At 35.8% G+C, this 17,416-nt stretch overlaps 1 protein-coding gene across 2 annotated transcripts; it reads left to right on the top strand.

Moving 5' to 3' along the window:
• The first annotated feature begins 142 nt into the window (after positions 1 to 142).
• LOC108664985 lies at positions 143 to 11,989 on the top strand. 2 transcript variants are annotated; one of them, XM_047883555.1, is made up of 12 exons: positions 143 to 257; positions 1,991 to 2,239; positions 2,645 to 2,787; positions 3,105 to 3,285; positions 4,719 to 4,852; positions 5,100 to 5,201; positions 5,365 to 5,511; positions 6,253 to 6,335; positions 7,023 to 7,170; positions 8,508 to 8,656; positions 10,204 to 10,350; positions 11,030 to 11,989. In XM_047883555.1, the coding sequence occupies exons 1-12, from the start codon at positions 172 to 174 to the stop codon at positions 11,324 to 11,326; spliced, it is 1,866 nt and encodes a 621-aa protein (XP_047739511.1). In that variant the 5' UTR covers positions 143 to 171; the 3' UTR covers positions 11,327 to 11,989. The 2 variants fall into 2 exon arrangements, with proteins under 2 accessions (XP_047739511.1, XP_018007184.1); XM_018151695.2 differs by having other exon boundaries at positions 6,211 to 6,335.
• Positions 11,990 to 17,416: the final 5,427 nt, after the last annotated feature.

Here is a 17,416-nt window from a genome sequence, read left to right as displayed (position 1 = left end):
ATTAGGCAAAAGCCAGCCGTGGCAATTTAGCTATCCACAGAGTAAACGGAAGATGCAGCACTAATTTTAAAACATTGAATTTAAATTAATTACAAGTGCAGGTATCGTCCGTAATTCTAAGTGGTTTGTTGTCGCCAGAGCCACGGCGACATACGTGTCACCGTCGCCGCGATGCCTGTCAACGCTCTCCAGTTGCCGTCTCCTCTGATTACGACGCTTAAGATTTTCCAGACGCTGGATGAGAGACTCGCTCTCAGGTGGGAGCTTTTGAAAATATCTCTCGGAATTGAATTCCGTATGTTGGACATGCATATTATATTATATATAATAGTGCATATAAGCGACTCCTTTCTCACAGCATCATGAAGCTAGAATGCTCATTAACTTCAAATCTTGTTGCTTCTAATAAAGTGTGGATTATGCAAATTATACGGTTTCTCTCTCATTTGAGGTATTGGTATCCACGAGCACTGAAAGTGATTGCCGCGCTACACGTGCAAAAACACTGAGTTAAATAATAAATCTACACAAATGAAAATATATTAAATTAAAAAATTGAGATTTGAATTTACAATTTTAACTAACTTGAAATTTGATCCTATATCCAACTCCCCACAGATGAAGAAATAACTTAGAAAGTATAGAAAAACCTTAATAAAACCAAATGAAAACTCCAGTCAAACAAACAGGAATATAGGGAAACGGGATAATAGCAGGAATTTAGAAATATGAACTTCGGTGCAATGAACAATTGCCACATTGTAGATGTTCCGTTCAACTTTAAGCTGTTTTGCTCAAATGGTGAATCACTTTACAAACCTATTGAGAAATTGTTGATATTAAATACGAAATCGCCGAGACTACGTCGTAACTTGCCCAGATTCTGTCTTTAACATATATTTTTCCGACTATATTTCTCCTTCACCAGCACCACACACTCACAATTCACACCTATTCATAAGCCGGAATCAGAATAAAGAAATCATTGTAGACAATCTAGAATTTGTGTACAAATTAATGGTGACGAATGTAGATTTTCTCGCACTCGATTGCGAATCAATAGAAAGATATTAAAATACAAATAAGACAATATTATTAATAATATAAGTATATCTATGCTCTTTGGGGGATTTCTCATTTATGGAAAAAATGCCCTATTGTGCTCGTCATGTCCGTCCGTCCGTCCAGCCGTCCGTCTGTCCGTCTGTCTGTCCGTCCGTGACTTCACGTTTTCGGCGACGAGAAAATGCGCTCTCTGTCACTCACAGCAGAGAGTACTGAGTTATATTTTTTTATATTCTGTTGTCACTAGAACTGTGTGAAGCTGCGCGTAAAACAAAGTCCCAGTACATTTTACCCATTGTAAGGTTATTTATCATGAGTTAAAATTGTTGTCTCAGCCGATTCAAACATTAAACTTCAGCGTACATTATGAGATATTTATTTATTATTATTATTATTATTATTATTATTATTATTATTATTATTATTATTTTAAGCTTGGTTTTATCTATAGAGTTGAATTGTGACTTATTCGCAATTTTTCCGTTCTGATTTATACCGAAATCCTCATCCGCCTAAAAAGTTCATTCGTACTCCAGAGTAACATTTGGAAAGCTCAAAACGAAAAATTTAACCAGTTTATCACTGCATTTTATAATAAACTACTTACATGCATTTTTTATTTTACCAGCTTTTTTTCAGCACAACTGAAAATATCAGGTGTACTGGATTCTCAATTTTTATTGTCCCTAATTTTTTTGTAACGCAACTTTGCTAAGACAAATTTGTTCCAACGTTTGTTTATTCGTGGTTGTCAACTGGTGCAAGAATTGTGTGTAATCTTAACCCCTATATGGGCCCAATACGTAATTGACCACCTTAATTATAAATTTATACACCGCTGAATTTTAAAATTCTAATTTTAGGCTAAAAAGTTTGGAATCTCAATATTGAAGGCATTTGAAGTTAATTCAGATTTTTTTCCAAGAATGTTGACCAAGTTATTCGTGACGAACCCGGACGAAGTTAGCTGCCAAAAGAGTGGAGAACAATCGGTTGACACCACGACTGCGTCAACCACTGAAACTTCGCCGAAAAATATCATGCCCGAATCCTCCACTGAAGCGGCAGTCAGCAGTGCTGGAAAATATGGAACTCTTGCCACAGAAGAATCGTTTACGGGATCAACGAGCTCTGAGCTTGAGGCGGTTCCGTATTCTCATCAGCATGCGTCACGGTGAGTATCATAAAACCTTCGATCGTCTTGTAATTAATCAGAGAATTATCATTGTAGCGCATCCTCCATACGTCATTTTCCTATACTATTATGCTTTAACTTCAAATATGTAAAGGATTCGAATTTTGACTGGGAATTGTTCATTTCAAATCATTTTTGATCTTAATCATCCCACAGCTTACATTTTCTGGCCCCGTCCGTCACTAGATAAAATTAAAGAATAATACGGGCTCCAATTTTCATTGCAAACTAAACATTTATTTTCTGACAATAACTAAATTGTTGTTTTTACGAAATTTTCATCTGAAGAGTTTCAAATAATCTTCTAAGACAAATTAGAAAGGACTTATTGCACTAGAGTGCCATTGAAAACATGGCCCAAAGAACCTTCCTTGTCCCGTGAAGGATCAGGCACAGAAGTCAAGTGCGGTTGGTGACTGTACTGACACAAGGACGAGGCGCCCCGATCATCGGAGCCAAAGTGGAGGCCGTCATCTCTGGCCCCAAGAACTTCACTGCTGTCATTGCCTTGCTAGACACAGGCGTCGGTGAGTCACTCCCTTCACTGCAGTCATTCCCCTGCTAGACACAGGCGTCGGTGAGTCGCTTTACTTAAGTCATTCCTTTGCTCTACACTGGTTTCGGTGAGCAGCTGAAGTCTACATACTTCCATTAAGATTTCCGACCGCTTGTTCTTTGCTCGTCTGTATAGGATTGCGTATGTAATTATACTGCAATTGTCGTAAAATTTTTCTATGATGCAGTTGACAGTAGATTTTTAAGGTATAAATCCCATCTATAACCACATCGTCGAATATGTGATATTGTTATTCGGACAAAGTCCCCCTCATCTCCCCGAGTGTAGCGGCAGATACGGTGGCCGAGGACGGCGCGTACTCAGGGTTCCTGACGGGTGTGCCGGGGGACGGCCACTACACGATCTCCGTGCGCGCCCGCAGCTCCCCCAACTCCGCCCGCATCTTACCCGCCGCGCGCCCACACCGCTTCTGGGAACCCAACACCGCCAACGGCTCCCCGGAAACAAGGTTGGGCAAACGCTGATGTTGCAAATGGAAAGCTGGAGCAAATGAAGCTCCAGTCTAGTAATATTTTTAGTGCATTTTCTCATTTATGGAAAAAATGCACTACTGTCCTCGCCATGTCAGTCCGTCTGTCCGTCCGTGACTTCAAGTTTTCGTCGACGAGAAAATGCGCTCTCTGTCACTCACTGCAGTGAGTACTGAGTTATATTTTTTTAACTATGGCGCCCCAAAAACTAGGTTTGGCGTACATTGAAGAGATTATTTAGAGCTCCCGTAAAAAAAATATTTCTTTTTACCAATAGCGACCTGGAGACTAGGTTTAGCGTACACTGCTGAAGGAAATTTAGAGCTCTATTCCAGGAATACTTCCTTTGACCAACGACGCCCAGTAAATATGGTTTGGCGTACACTGATGAAAAAAACCTTGAACTCCAGTCCAGTAATATTTCTATCCTACCATCATCATCCTGAAATGAAGTTTGGCGAACACTGATGGAAAAATGTAGAGCTCAGGTCCGGTAATATTTTTTTCCAAGAAACGGTCGTGGAAGCAAGGACTATATACAGTATATGTTTCTCACAACAAACCCCAATAGACAAAATAAAGAACTACAGTCCAGGAATATTTTTTTTCCACTAACACTCCCGGAAAAAGATCTGGCGTTTAAATGACAGACTTTAATATGTTGGGAGGTGATATATAGAACTCCGGTCCAGTAATATTAATTTTCTAACAACGGCTTTTCCGAGAGAAAGTCGGGCGTTCACTAATGACAGACTCTAATTTTGGAGAAGGGAAATATAAAACTTCAGTGATATTTCTACGATGTGTGTCACCACCAGAGATGACTAGGGTTAAAGTATCCACTAATAAATAAACAACATGATGTCCGACTTGCTTCAATATATTTCAAGCATCGAAAAAGCTCGTGCAGATGAATACGATATGAAAAAAGTTTGTGAATGATAGAATATGGCCTCGTCTGTTAAATTGAAAGAATGGTGGGTAAAATTTATGAATTTACGATGAAAGTAGACTTGAGATTTGAGATAGAAGTAAATTTTATGATTTTCTACTAGAATTTATCCTGATTAGGATTTTGACATCATTGGGAAACAATATATTTTACTGCTTGCGCAATACAGTGAATAAGAGAAATCATTGCACATGTATTCACAACTTATAGGCTTCATGAATGATCAATTATTATCTATTACTCATGCAAAAATTATCACTTAGTATTAGCGCATTTCCTCATTTATGAAAAAAGGCGCTCTGTGCTCGTCAACTCCGTCTGTCCGTCTATCCGTAACTTCACGTTTTCGTCGCCGAGAAAATGCGCTCTCTGTCACTCACTGCAGTGAGTACTGAGTTATATTTTTTATTCATCGTTTACGTGATTATAAAGCGGCGTTATCACTCGACTGATGTGCAGTGTAGGCAAGTTTGACGTCTTGGTTGAGTGCCCGCCTGGAGACGCGTGGAGTCCCGAGGACGTCTCACTCATCATCGTGGATTCCGGCAATGCTTCCTTGACTCACATTGAAAAACTTAAACGGGTCATGTCAGGTAATATTATGCTTAACCCATGTTTTATGCTTATTATGATAAAAGTGTTCGTGAGCATGGCAGTATATCAATAATCAATCATTCTTCCAATATAGTCGCCAGTCTCGTACTTATGTTTGATCTTAACTAAACCAACACGAGAAATATACCCTTTAATACTTTCATTGGTGTACTTATATTATTTCGATATGCAAAAAAATTAATTGCATTAATTTATTAATTTGTGGTTGGTTTTTCCATACACAAGCTTCTGACGAGTCTGCGACGCAATACCGTGGCAATATTACCATTCTCAAGCCCAGCAAACTGATCGCCCCTACTGACTGCCAGATCGTCGCAACTACCCAAAGTTAGCATCTTTTTAGACGTCTATTAAGGATACTTGTTGCATGAAATTTTAATATTATTTAATATTCAACTATGGGACAATTTACCAAAGATACACTCCAATTTATTTCGAAGGATATATGTGACATTTTTCATTTGTTTTAATCGATCTTGTGAATTCTTAGTTCAAGGACGACAATCCAGGACGTTCCTCAAAACGCCAGCCTCCTCTGCACTGTTGCTTCCTCAAGTTGATTCTCCTCGGTCGCTCTTCAATGTTGATGCTACGTCATCTTTCCCACGCACTACCTCTCCGCTCCCAACTACAGATGGTAATAATTGTATCCTCCCAACTACAGATGGTAATGGTAATACCTCTCTGCTTCCAGGAAGATGGTATTACCCCTGTGCTCTTTATTGTACAGTAGCCTTTGCCTCTCTGCAGAGTCATATATGGTATTACTTATTTGTGTCTGTTCTCTAGTACAGATGGTATTACATTTCAGCTTTACAATATACCTCAGATGGTATAGTCTCTCTGCTTCCGACTACAGATGGTATTACCTGTCTGCTCCCTATAGTATAGATGGTTTGCATAGTCGCAAGTGCGGCACATTTGTGTTTAGACTGGCAGAAAACTGTAAACATTCTTAAACTTCAAAGCGGCACTTCTTCTGTTAGCAAAATTTTATTTGATAAAATAATGATCCATAGATACAACGTATATTCTGTTAGTCATTTGTTATTCCATAACTTGAGCAAAAACTTAGATTTATTGAACTCCGACCATTTTCTTTCCATAAGTCTCTGTTGCTGTATTCCATTCAGGCAATTTTATCATACAAACATGTCCTATGGTTTCATTTGTATTGCTCATCAAAACAAAAGATCCTCTTAAAAACTAGAAGAACGTCCGAAAAAATGTGTCCACAATGTTTGGTCCCCGTTCTTGCAAACTTATAAGATGACTATGATTGTATATCATTTGATTAAATTTGACTTATAATGTTTGACTTATTCAACATGTACAGTTCCATCAGCCGTTCAGACCCCAAACGATGTTCCTCCGACAGAAGAAAACGCAGGAAAGACCGATTTACGCATCATTATTGGTACCGGAGACTTTAAAATCGAGAAGCCTGTCGAGCGCGTTGAAGTAAGTTTTTATATGGCATAAGAATTTTCATTGAAATTGACTATGATTTGCAAAAAAAGGCATGCAGCTGATGTTGCAAAAAAAAGTTTTTACAAATGCAAAAAGATGATTTTTTTTGCTTCACCCTAGAAAAACACATTTCGTGTATATCAGCATTGAGCTTACTTATAATTTGGTATAATTCATTTTCACGTCAGTCACAATCATTGCTAATCTGATTCGTATTGGCTACTCTTAACGCACACGTTTAATTTTCTCAGTTTCATCAAAATTAGAGGTCCATTTCTACCCTAAGGTTGTTCTTTATAGGTAGTTTAGTACTTTGTACTGGTGGAGTCCTTACATGATAATGAAACGTTATTGGTAGTTTAGTACTCAGTACTGGTAAAGTACTTACAGGCTAATTATTCTTCATAGGCGGTGGAGTAATTAGTACTGGTGGAGTACTTACATGATAATTAAACGTTATAGGTAGTTTAGTAATCAGTACTGGTAAAGTACTTACATGATAGTTATACTTTACAGACGGTGGAGTAATTAGTACTGGTGGAGTACTTACATTATAATTAAACGTTATAGGTAGTTTAGTACTCAGTACTGGTAAAGGACTTACATGATTATCATACGTTATAGGTAGTTTAGTACTCAGTACTGGTAAAGTACTTACATGATTATCATATTTTACAGGTGGTGGAGTACTCAGCCAGAGACCTGACTCCGCCGGGACGTGTCACCGACCTGCGGGTGACGCAGGTCTTCTACAGGTCCCACAGCGGTGACCCTGCAGTCAGCCTACAGTGGACCTGCCCTGGAGATGACTTGTTCAGCGGCACGGGTTTGTTTCCGTCTAATTTGATTAAAAACAACTAATATCTTTTATTAAAAATAACTAATATCTGTTAACACACGAAAGCCTAACCTAGAAATCGTAATCTCTGCATAGATTGTCAAATTCCCGCCAGACATCTGACAAGGAAATAACGTTGATGAATCGTTGTTTCAACGGAATAAACTCGTTATCAACGTTGTTATTAAACGTCGTTTGCCTAGATGGGCGACACTCGAAGGAATAGTGAATTCCTTCGACACTCAAAGGAATATAACGCTGTTATATTTTACGGTTAGATTTTGTGAATCTACAGGTCACAAGAATCATTGAATATTTTAATTTCATTACGCTAACAATTTAAAAATACAATAATATAACTGTAGGAAAAATTTCACACTACTTTAATGAATACATTTCTGTGTAGTTGCATTACAAACATAAGTATACAACAATAGTATAAATTGTAAATTTAATGCAATTACAAATTTTTGTATATAATTTTTAATATTTAATAATTACTGACTATAAAATATATTGTTCAACAATAATAATTATTCAAATTAAATCTAATAAATGAATGCCCTGGCCCCAGCATGATAAGAACAAACGCATGTCGACAGCCGCTGAGCTTGGGCTACGCGACTTCGTCCAACAAATTTCACACTTCCTTGACAAATACGTTTCTGTGTGCTTTAAACTAAAAATATAAGTATACAGCATTAATAATTATTTTAAATCGACTATAGAATTATTAATAACCCTGACCACAGTTTAATAATATGAACGAACGCGTGTCGGCAGCCGCTGAGTTTGAGCTGAGCTACCACCGGCAACAAATCTCCCACTACCTTGACAAATACTTTCCTGTGTACTTCCAATTAAAAAATAAAATAATACAGCATTAATTATCATTTTAACTCGACTATAGAATTATTAAATGCCCTGATCTCAGTTTAATAATATAAACGAACGCGTGTCGACAGCCGCAGAGCTGGAGCTACGCTACCACAGCCAACAAATTTCACACTACCTTGACAAATACATTTCTGTGTAATTTCAACCTAAAATAAAATTATACAACGGTAATAATTATTTTCAATTGAATTTAGGATTATTAACAACCCTGACCTCAGTTTAATAATGAACGAACGCGTGTCGGCAGCCGTGGAGCTTGAGCTGCACTACCACCACCGACAAATTTCACGCTACCTTGATAAATACGTTTCTGTGTACTTCCAAATTAAAAATAAAATAATACAGCATTAATTATTATTTTGAATCGACTATAGAATTATTAACAACCCTAACTCAGTTTAATAATATGAACGAACGCGTGTCGGCAGCCGCGGAGCTAGAGCTACGTTACCACCGTCGCCAGTCGACGCTGCGACGAGAGTTCCTTCGCACGACGCGCGTCCGCGAGGGTGAACACGTCCAGCCTGGCGCACTCACTCCGCTGCCTGCGAACTCTGTGCAAAACCTCACCGTCATCGTAAGTCTTTCCTTCAGTGCAAGACCTCACCGTCATCGTAAGTCTTTTATTCATTGCAAAACCTCACCGTCATCGTAAGTCTTTTATTCATTGCAAGACCTCACCGTCATCGTAAGTCTTTGATTCATTGCAAAACCTCACCGTCATCGTAGTCTTTTCTTTCACTGCAAAACCTCACCGTCATCGTGAGTCTTTCCTTCAGTGCAAAACCACACCGCCATCATAAGTCTTTCCTTCAGTGTAAAACCTCACCGTCATCGTAAGGATTTTTTATTATCTATATAATCTTGTCATAGTTTGTGTGTTTTATGTGTCCTAACGCCACAAATGTAGAGGGCAATTCGGGCCAAATCCAGAATAAAAATCGTTTCATGATTTTGCTAGAACCTAAAATTTAATTGGATAAATGAAAGGACTAATGGAAAAGCTGGAAATTTTATAGGTGATCGAAAGTTTAAATTTGATTTTGCAATCGGGTTTACAAATTTATATACAACGCAACATAATTCTTTTCATATTTTTGTAAAGAAAGTGAAATAGGAATTTATCTTATTTGTAAAATTTGAGTTTGTAGGAGTCTTTTTTTAATTATAATGTCTAAGTTTCACTATCATTAACGGGATTAGTAATAATATCACTCGTTTGCTCGAATCGCAAATTCACTAAAAACTTAATAGCAAAGAAAACTCCACAAAAATTCATAGTATCTTTAAAGAAAACGCTGCCGACACGTTTTCTTTAAAGATACTATGAATTTTTGTGGAGTTTTCTTTGCTATTAAGTTTTTAACGGGATTAGGTATTACGGGAATGACGGGATGGGGATTCCAAAATTTCAAGAATTATCCAACCCCGGCGACGCCATGAAGGCTAACCTGTTGCTAACTATATTAGAAAATAAGCTAAGTTTGATGAACTTCAAAACGGCCGCTACTTTGCCCAACTTGTCCCTAAAAGACCTCACAGTCATTATAAGTCTTTTCTACAAAATACAACTTTTTATATGATTTTTTGCAACTTGCTACGTAAATCAATAGTTTTTCAATACCGTCCTGTTTTAGATCAAATAATATGCTTTAGTTTTCTATACGTTCTTTCAGAACTCTGAGCTGTCTTTGTTTTTACATGCACCCGAACGTTAAAAATGTATAATCAGAGTACCGATGAAGGGACGAAATATTAGGTTATTAGCGGATGAAAATTTTGTTTAATTATGTGAATGATTATTGGCTGGAAATAAACAAATTGCACTTCATGAACTTATTTGCCCAAGATTAATTTGCTTGCAAGACTGTGTTTAAAGTTGGCCCAGCTGACATTAATTATTACTTCAAGTTGAGAGGACAAATGAGTCAAATAAATATGATTATATTACATATATCACAATCACCTTCATGTATACTTGATTGTAATAATTCATGTATATTTGACTGTCATGTATATTTGACTGTCTTAGTACAAAGGTCACCAAATTGTTTCATGAGCCGTCGAAAAAATTCGTCATCGATTCATATGTATTCAAGTAACCAAATATTTTGCGACGTTGAGCTGAAAGACGCGTCACTGCTGGAGATGACCGATGACCAGATGCTGTACTTCGGCCTGCGCGCGTTGGACGAGAACCGCAACTATGGCCACGTCTCGAACCTCGCGGTCGCTCACTTCAGCATCGCAGTCATGAAGCAAGAGTTCCAGGTCAGAGGCCAAACTTTCAAAACTCGCTAAGTGAACGTAAGTACTTACGTTCTTTTTTTCTTGTCTATGGCCTCGCAGTCATGAAGCGCGAGTTCCAGGTCAGAGGCCATACTTTCAAAACTCGCTAAGTGAACGTAAGTACTTACGTTCTTTTTAGCGCATTTTCTCATTTATTGAAAAAAATGCACTATTGTGCTCGCCATGTCCGTCTGTCTGTCCGTCCGATGTCCCTGACCTCAAGTTTTCGTCGACGAGAAAATGCGCCTTCTGTCACTCACTGCAGTGAGTACTGAGTTATATTTTTTTCTTGTCTATGATTGGTGGACTTTGCTTGAAAGAACGTCAATGATTGACTGATGAACTTAAGGTCTCTCAACTTTTTTTGAAAGTAATAGGCCCAGGGCAGAGAACCATGTGCCATTTTTAATGCGCTCAGAAAAATTTGTGACCCATATTGTCTATATAGCGTCCGTAGCGTCATCATATTGATGGCGAGTTATTCGCCACTAAATATTAGCCTTGCCAGATATATTGCACTCTACCATTTCCTAGTGTTTCTTTAGACAGTTTTACACAAAAATATGTTTTATCTCCTTTCTATAATTCTTTTGTGGTTTTCTATAGTAAATTTAGACGTATCTCCCCAATAAATAATTCAAATTTGCTTAACTGATGACAGGCATCAAGCAACAAGTTGACCTTGCCACTGATGTCTGTGATGCTGGTGTTATTCCTGGTCATTCTTCTCCTAGTGGCCTACGTGAAGATCAAAAATCATCTTAACAAACGTAAACAGAACAATCTTCAAGACATTTCCTTTGATCTTAATTCTGAATACTATACGAAATTTGGCTCCCAGCCTCGCAACAAAAACGGTCACGCCAAATTTGGGCCGAGGCTATCGTCTCTGCGTGGCTCCCAGACACTCAATCGCACGCGAGACCGAGCCAACGCCAAAGAAACTACTAATTATTAAAACAAATTTAGTTATAAGTTTTATCAGTAATATTCCAGATTATCCGTGTTTTTTATATATATTATATATCTGTCCGAGATTGTGTGTTCCGCGAAATATATATTATCCGGATATTGCCTCAGCCTGAAATTTTATTTTTAAATGAATCATGAGGTTTTGTAAAACGGGATGAGTGGATCAGATAAAAAATTACATTCTGTTCTGATTTGTTATATTTATATTATTTTTTATAGTTAGAAATGTGTTTCAGGATTTAGGATTGATTGACATATTTCGGGAGGACGGCATTCAGGGTAACAACACTTTAAATTCTAAGGGATTATCTATTCAGAGTACTGCGTGATCGGGAAAAGTTTTGACTAATCTTAAAAAATATAGGGCAAAATTAATACAAAATTCAGAAATTTTTCAGAAAAAAAAAATTGGATAAATTTGGGACGAAGCTTGGACTGAGGTAGGATAAAGTTCGGACAAAACTCTGATAAATTCTTTAAACTCTTTAACAAATATTAGTCGTATAACTTTCTTTAAGTAAACTAAATAATTCTAAAATTTGTAGACTGGATTCAACATGACGTTACTCGGTATGCGAGATTCAGTTGGAGAGATTAGATTCTCTGATATTATTCAATTCGGAATGACAAGATTAAAGATTTTCATATCGAAGGCAATTTTCATATCCCTAGTAATGCAGAGTTAACCTGGTATTTATTAATATTTTAGTATAATTACCTAACAAATCCAGGCGATCCCAATGAGTCGCCTAGACTCAAAGACGGGGTTAACCGCATTAATAAATTTATTAACATTTTTTTGGAGATTAGCTAAAAAAAAAATTGAGTCTCCTGTAATGAGACAGAATTTGGAGTGGTCACAAATTTTGAGTGATATTCTGTCGAGTACACAATAACAAAAATAGTTATAAAATTACTCTGATTTAAATAACGGCAGTCGGTAGTTACGACATAATTCTAATTTATTAATGTCTCCGGTATCTTAAATTGAATAACCTGAGGTTATTTTATTAAAGACATTTTGTGAATTAACTACCGTGATATCCGTAATATTATTGCGTTTGCAGATGTATCGCTGCAGTGTGTACTGATGTATCGCTACAGCGTGTACTGATGTATCGCTACAGCGTGTACTGATGTATCGATGCTGCGTGTACTGATGTATCGCTACAGCGTGTACTGATGTATCGCCTGTCTCTTATACACATCTAGATGTGTATAAGAGACTCGCTACAGCGTGTACTGATGTATCGATGCTGCGTGTACTGATGTATCGCTACAGCGTGTACTGATGTATCGCTACAGCGTGTACTGATGTATCGCTACAGCGTGTACTGATGTGTTGCTGCAGCGTGTACTGATGTCTTGCTACAGCGTGTACCGACAGATCAATAAATTTATGCAAATCTGTAACCTTTGGGAATATAAACTTTTTAAAGCCTTGAGCGTAAAACGCTCATCATTTTTCCAAGACAACCTCAAGATTTTTTTACATTTTAAAAAATTTTCTTACGATGTTTAATTCTGTTCGAGCTGCTAACAGTAACGTTAATGAACACCTACGCTCATTACATTATATATCTACTCGCAAAAAATTTTATGTATAATTTATATAAAATGAATGAATAAAATATCACAAAAACTTATTTGGGGTTAAATGTTCATTTCCTTGCAGCCAATCTCTGGTTAATCATTAATCCAGCAAAAAAATTCATTATATTGCAGCAATGGTAATAAAATATCTGACAAGTGTTGATTGGCGACTTGATGACAGATGCTAAAAATTTAAGCTGGGGCTTTAATAATGCCAATCAGTCGAAAAAAGTCATATAAGCTAATTTTCATACACAGTTATCAAGCTAACATGATTTAATCTAACTTCAAATAAATACTATGATATTGCAAAAATTAAATATGAATTTCAAAAAATATCTATTTGAAATTTCTCGCAATCAGTATTAAGGAAACGCAAAATTATAAATAATACTTTAAAATTGCACGTATTTATAATCTTTTTATTCAATTTCATTTGTGTGCCCAACAGCCAGCACGATAGAAGGTCGTTCGTAACCGACTCTTTTCAAACTATTTCGCAAATTTGCCGTTCAGAATTCATATTTTACCGAGACATTAATCAAACGAATTTCGAATTCAGCAATATTCCAAATCTATTTTATGACAAATATTTTTTTTCTTCGCCGAACGTTTGTAGTTTAGGGATACTAACGTAAATATTTTAATTTTGATGGGTTTTTTGAAAGCTTCAAGGCTGCTCGGTTAACTACCTGAATGGTAATCTGCATAAAATAAATACTGGACCGTAGTAGGTCAATCGACTGACGTTAAATGTAAAATGGCGATCAGCCGAAGAATTTCATCCAATGTAACTATAACTATTTGATTGTTCAATTTCGACGCTGCTTTAAACGATTATACCTACCATTATAACGACCTTCACTTTCTAATAATTTAGTTAGAAAATATCTCGACTTTTTATGATAGGCAAGGGGAATTTGTGAAAACTCAAATTTCACGAATACATTTCAAAATTTCACGAAAATTCACGTGAAATTTGAAATTTCACGTGAAATTTCAAATTTCACGAAGTATCTGCTGCTGTAATATTTTGAAGGAATTTTCTATAGGTAAATAGTTAAATGAAGCACTCAATATAATACATACATACACGCATATATATTTCCTCTTAACCAATAGGCAATATTTAGCTTTAACTGCCATTGTGTCCGTGAAGAGGAATAATGTCGTACGAGTCTACGAGATTAGAGGTTTTCATAACAACAAAATTCAAACAAATTTCTTAAAAAAAGAGAAAAATCTTACTAAAACTGTTTCATAAATATTGTCCAATATTAGTTCAAAATTGTGCTGCAAGTATCCGCGAAAAAAATCAATGTTTCGACAGGATATACAAAAATAAAAAGCATTGATAACCTTTATTAAATCGAGAAACAGTACAGCTTCCGCAGCATCTCGAGCACACTTCAAACTATTTATTCCAATAAATATTGACAGATAATAAGTTTTTTATTTATTGATATATAGCTCACAGATAGAAAAATACTAACACGCAGTGAGAAATAATCTCTTTACAATGAGTGGTGATTTTGAGACAAAAATTTATTCACTAGATTCAGGTTATGAACATATCGAAACAATCAATTTTTTCCATACAAGTGCAATTGCGACTTGTGTGTTATTATTATAGTTTATATGTGTATTAAACATTTTTTTTGTAAATTATCAAGGGTATAACTATTATATATTATCCGAATATTATAGATTGTTGATCAGGAAATACGAATGTTCATCGAATTTTATTATAGATTTCGCTCGATTTTCTTGCGGATCTCAAACAACTTATTTTTTACATTTAGCTCTTTGCGATTTTCCTTCCCACCATTCAATCTAAACAATTCAGTTCAATCCAAATGATCGCAAAATTTAAAATTACTTGATATGATTTTATCATAGTTTCCAATGTGGCTATATTAAAAAATTAAGCGCAATCTACTGAAACGAATTCTATTTGTTAACAGTGTATTATATTATGAACAACAGATTAAATAATGCAAACCTAATGAAAGAAAACACCAAATGCCCAGAATTTGGCAGAAGCAGATATTTTCTGCGAAAAAATATGCGAATATCTGAAATATGCAAAACTTATTTTCACGTTCACAAGCGTAAACAAAAGATGAATGTTAACAAAATCTTCATGCGTTCATTCCCTTGCATTGCGAATACGGGATTCCAACAATATTCAACACAAATTTCAGCGCAATTCTTGGCGGTGTTTAAATCTTTACATGTCTTTGCACGTCACGCCCCGCAGGCTGGCAACGAACCAATTTTCAAAAGCACTCCAGAAACTCAAAATTTAGTTCACATATACGAATTCGATGCGTAAAAAATCGAAATTCCCGAGCATATTATAATAATGTAAAGATATATTTATGCAAGAAATTAGGGTCAAAATATGTGTACTAATCCTAATGTCTTTCAAGTACATGATATCAATCATGCATGATCTTTAAGCCTGAATGCAATTATTAAATTGAACTAAACTGATGGTGAAGTGAACATTTGCATGTGTTCGCATCTAGTCCTAAAAAGTGTGATGAAATCGTGCAAACACAACGATTGACATTGTTTTTGTTTCATAAACTCAATTGATATGTAGTTTTTATCAATGATATGAAAATAAACTATCTTTAATCAGAGTCTTCAATGCTTGAAACTTTATTCGGTCTCATTCACGAATTTCCCTTTTACATTATTAAATGCCATTAAGTTCATTGCTACTTAATCTATTGTATCGTCCAGAGAGTGCATTCATAATGTTATACGGTCACATGTGGGAACGGGAAACTTGCATAACATTGAAGTTTATTGTTCTATGTTAGAGTTTGTGGTATGATGTTTGAGTACAACATAATATTAAATATGGTGACAATCTCTGAATATCCTAGTGAGTGGGTTAATTATAGACCAGAAATGTTTTAAGATATTAGTGTTCGCGCTATTCTGAGCCGTACAACTTCATAAAGTTAGAAGATATATCCGACCACACGGCTAATAGAGGCTTGATGGCATCGAGAGGGGTTAACAACCGGTCATAAACTACTCGTATAACTCCACTAAATCTACTTGCCTTTGCGACGAGCTCGCCCACAATATCGGGAGGCAGGATGGTCCAAGCGATGACATGAGTAACTTCACTTCCCTTCTTTGTTGTTCATTGCCCTGTTCTATTTTTGTAACTCTAATTTTATTTTGTTGGTCAGTATCAGTGTACAATATCCGTGCTTATATATTAATAGAAAAAAAGTCAGTTTTGTTCTCGGACATCATTGTTCGCATTGCAAGCGTTTTCATCTGCAGCATTGTTCTTTATACAAAATGTAATTATAACATACGATCAATAGCAGCTCTGTTGGCTTTCATAACATATATCGGGTTCTCTTTCAAATAATAATATAATTAATATAATGCAAATAATATAATATATATGTCGAAAAATTATTCACGATAATCCGCGACCATGCAAATTGAACACAATTTGACCTTATTCAAAGACAATTTGTAACAAAATTCTGATGATTTTAAGTTGGTGAAAGCAGAGTGTTTTCTATGTTAGAGGCATCAGTTCTGTGACGGATAGTTGATATGTGTTCAAATAACCTTGCCTGTAATTAGTATTATTAATGTACTCATATATTTTATCCTCTATAACGAAACGAACAACAAAGAATGCATTTCTATAAATAAATATACTGCAAAATTATCATAAGAAGTGATGCACAAATAGAACAAATTATTTAATAGGCCCAACATAACTATAATAAATATCTCCTACTCATGCTCCTAGATTTTTGTAAAAAAAATCATATTTTTATCTAGTTAAAACAAACAAAATTAGATGAAAATGTCGCTTTTGTCGAAAATGTCGAAAATAAACAAAATGTCTAAAATGTCTCTTTTAAAATATCAAAACTCCAGGTATTACCTTAGGATAACATAAATTAAAAAATTACACCCAAATGATTGCTACTTTGCGACACGATTTCGGATTTCTAATAGCCTTTATATAAAAATCATTATAATAATTATTCATGGCCAAGTTACGTGCTACTTGAACCACAAATAACAACTTAAGAAGAAAATAATATTTGTTTCATTATTTCCAACAAAATATCCATCGATTTCGCCTGATTTCCTTCACATCAGTTAGTTCTTTAAACAATAGCTATACAATTATTATTTTGGTCTTCCACTCACTAGCAACCCATGTGAATGCACAACATATAACATTTAGGCTCAAATATGAGTTATCATTGTCGGTGGAAATTAATGTTCCCCAGTAATCCGAGATACACGTTATACTGCATTAATAAGTGTCAAGAAACAGCTTGTTTTCCACTAGGTCCGATTGATAAATAATGAATACTACGAAGCAATTAGGTATTTGTTGTCTTGCTAATTAGGGGCTTTCTTGCCATATTAGATAAGATATCGCAGCCAAATTAAACAGATAGAAATCGTAGCTATATTAGAT

Source organism: Hyalella azteca, unplaced genomic scaffold (genome assembly GCF_000764305.2).
Source record: "Hyalella azteca isolate HAZT.00-mixed unplaced genomic scaffold, Hazt_2.0.2 contig13225, whole genome shotgun sequence".
Lineage (NCBI taxonomy): Eukaryota > Metazoa > Arthropoda > Malacostraca > Amphipoda > Hyalellidae > Hyalella > Hyalella azteca.
The sequence above is the reverse complement of the archived record's forward strand: the minus strand, read 5'-3'. Positions and strand labels throughout refer to the sequence as shown.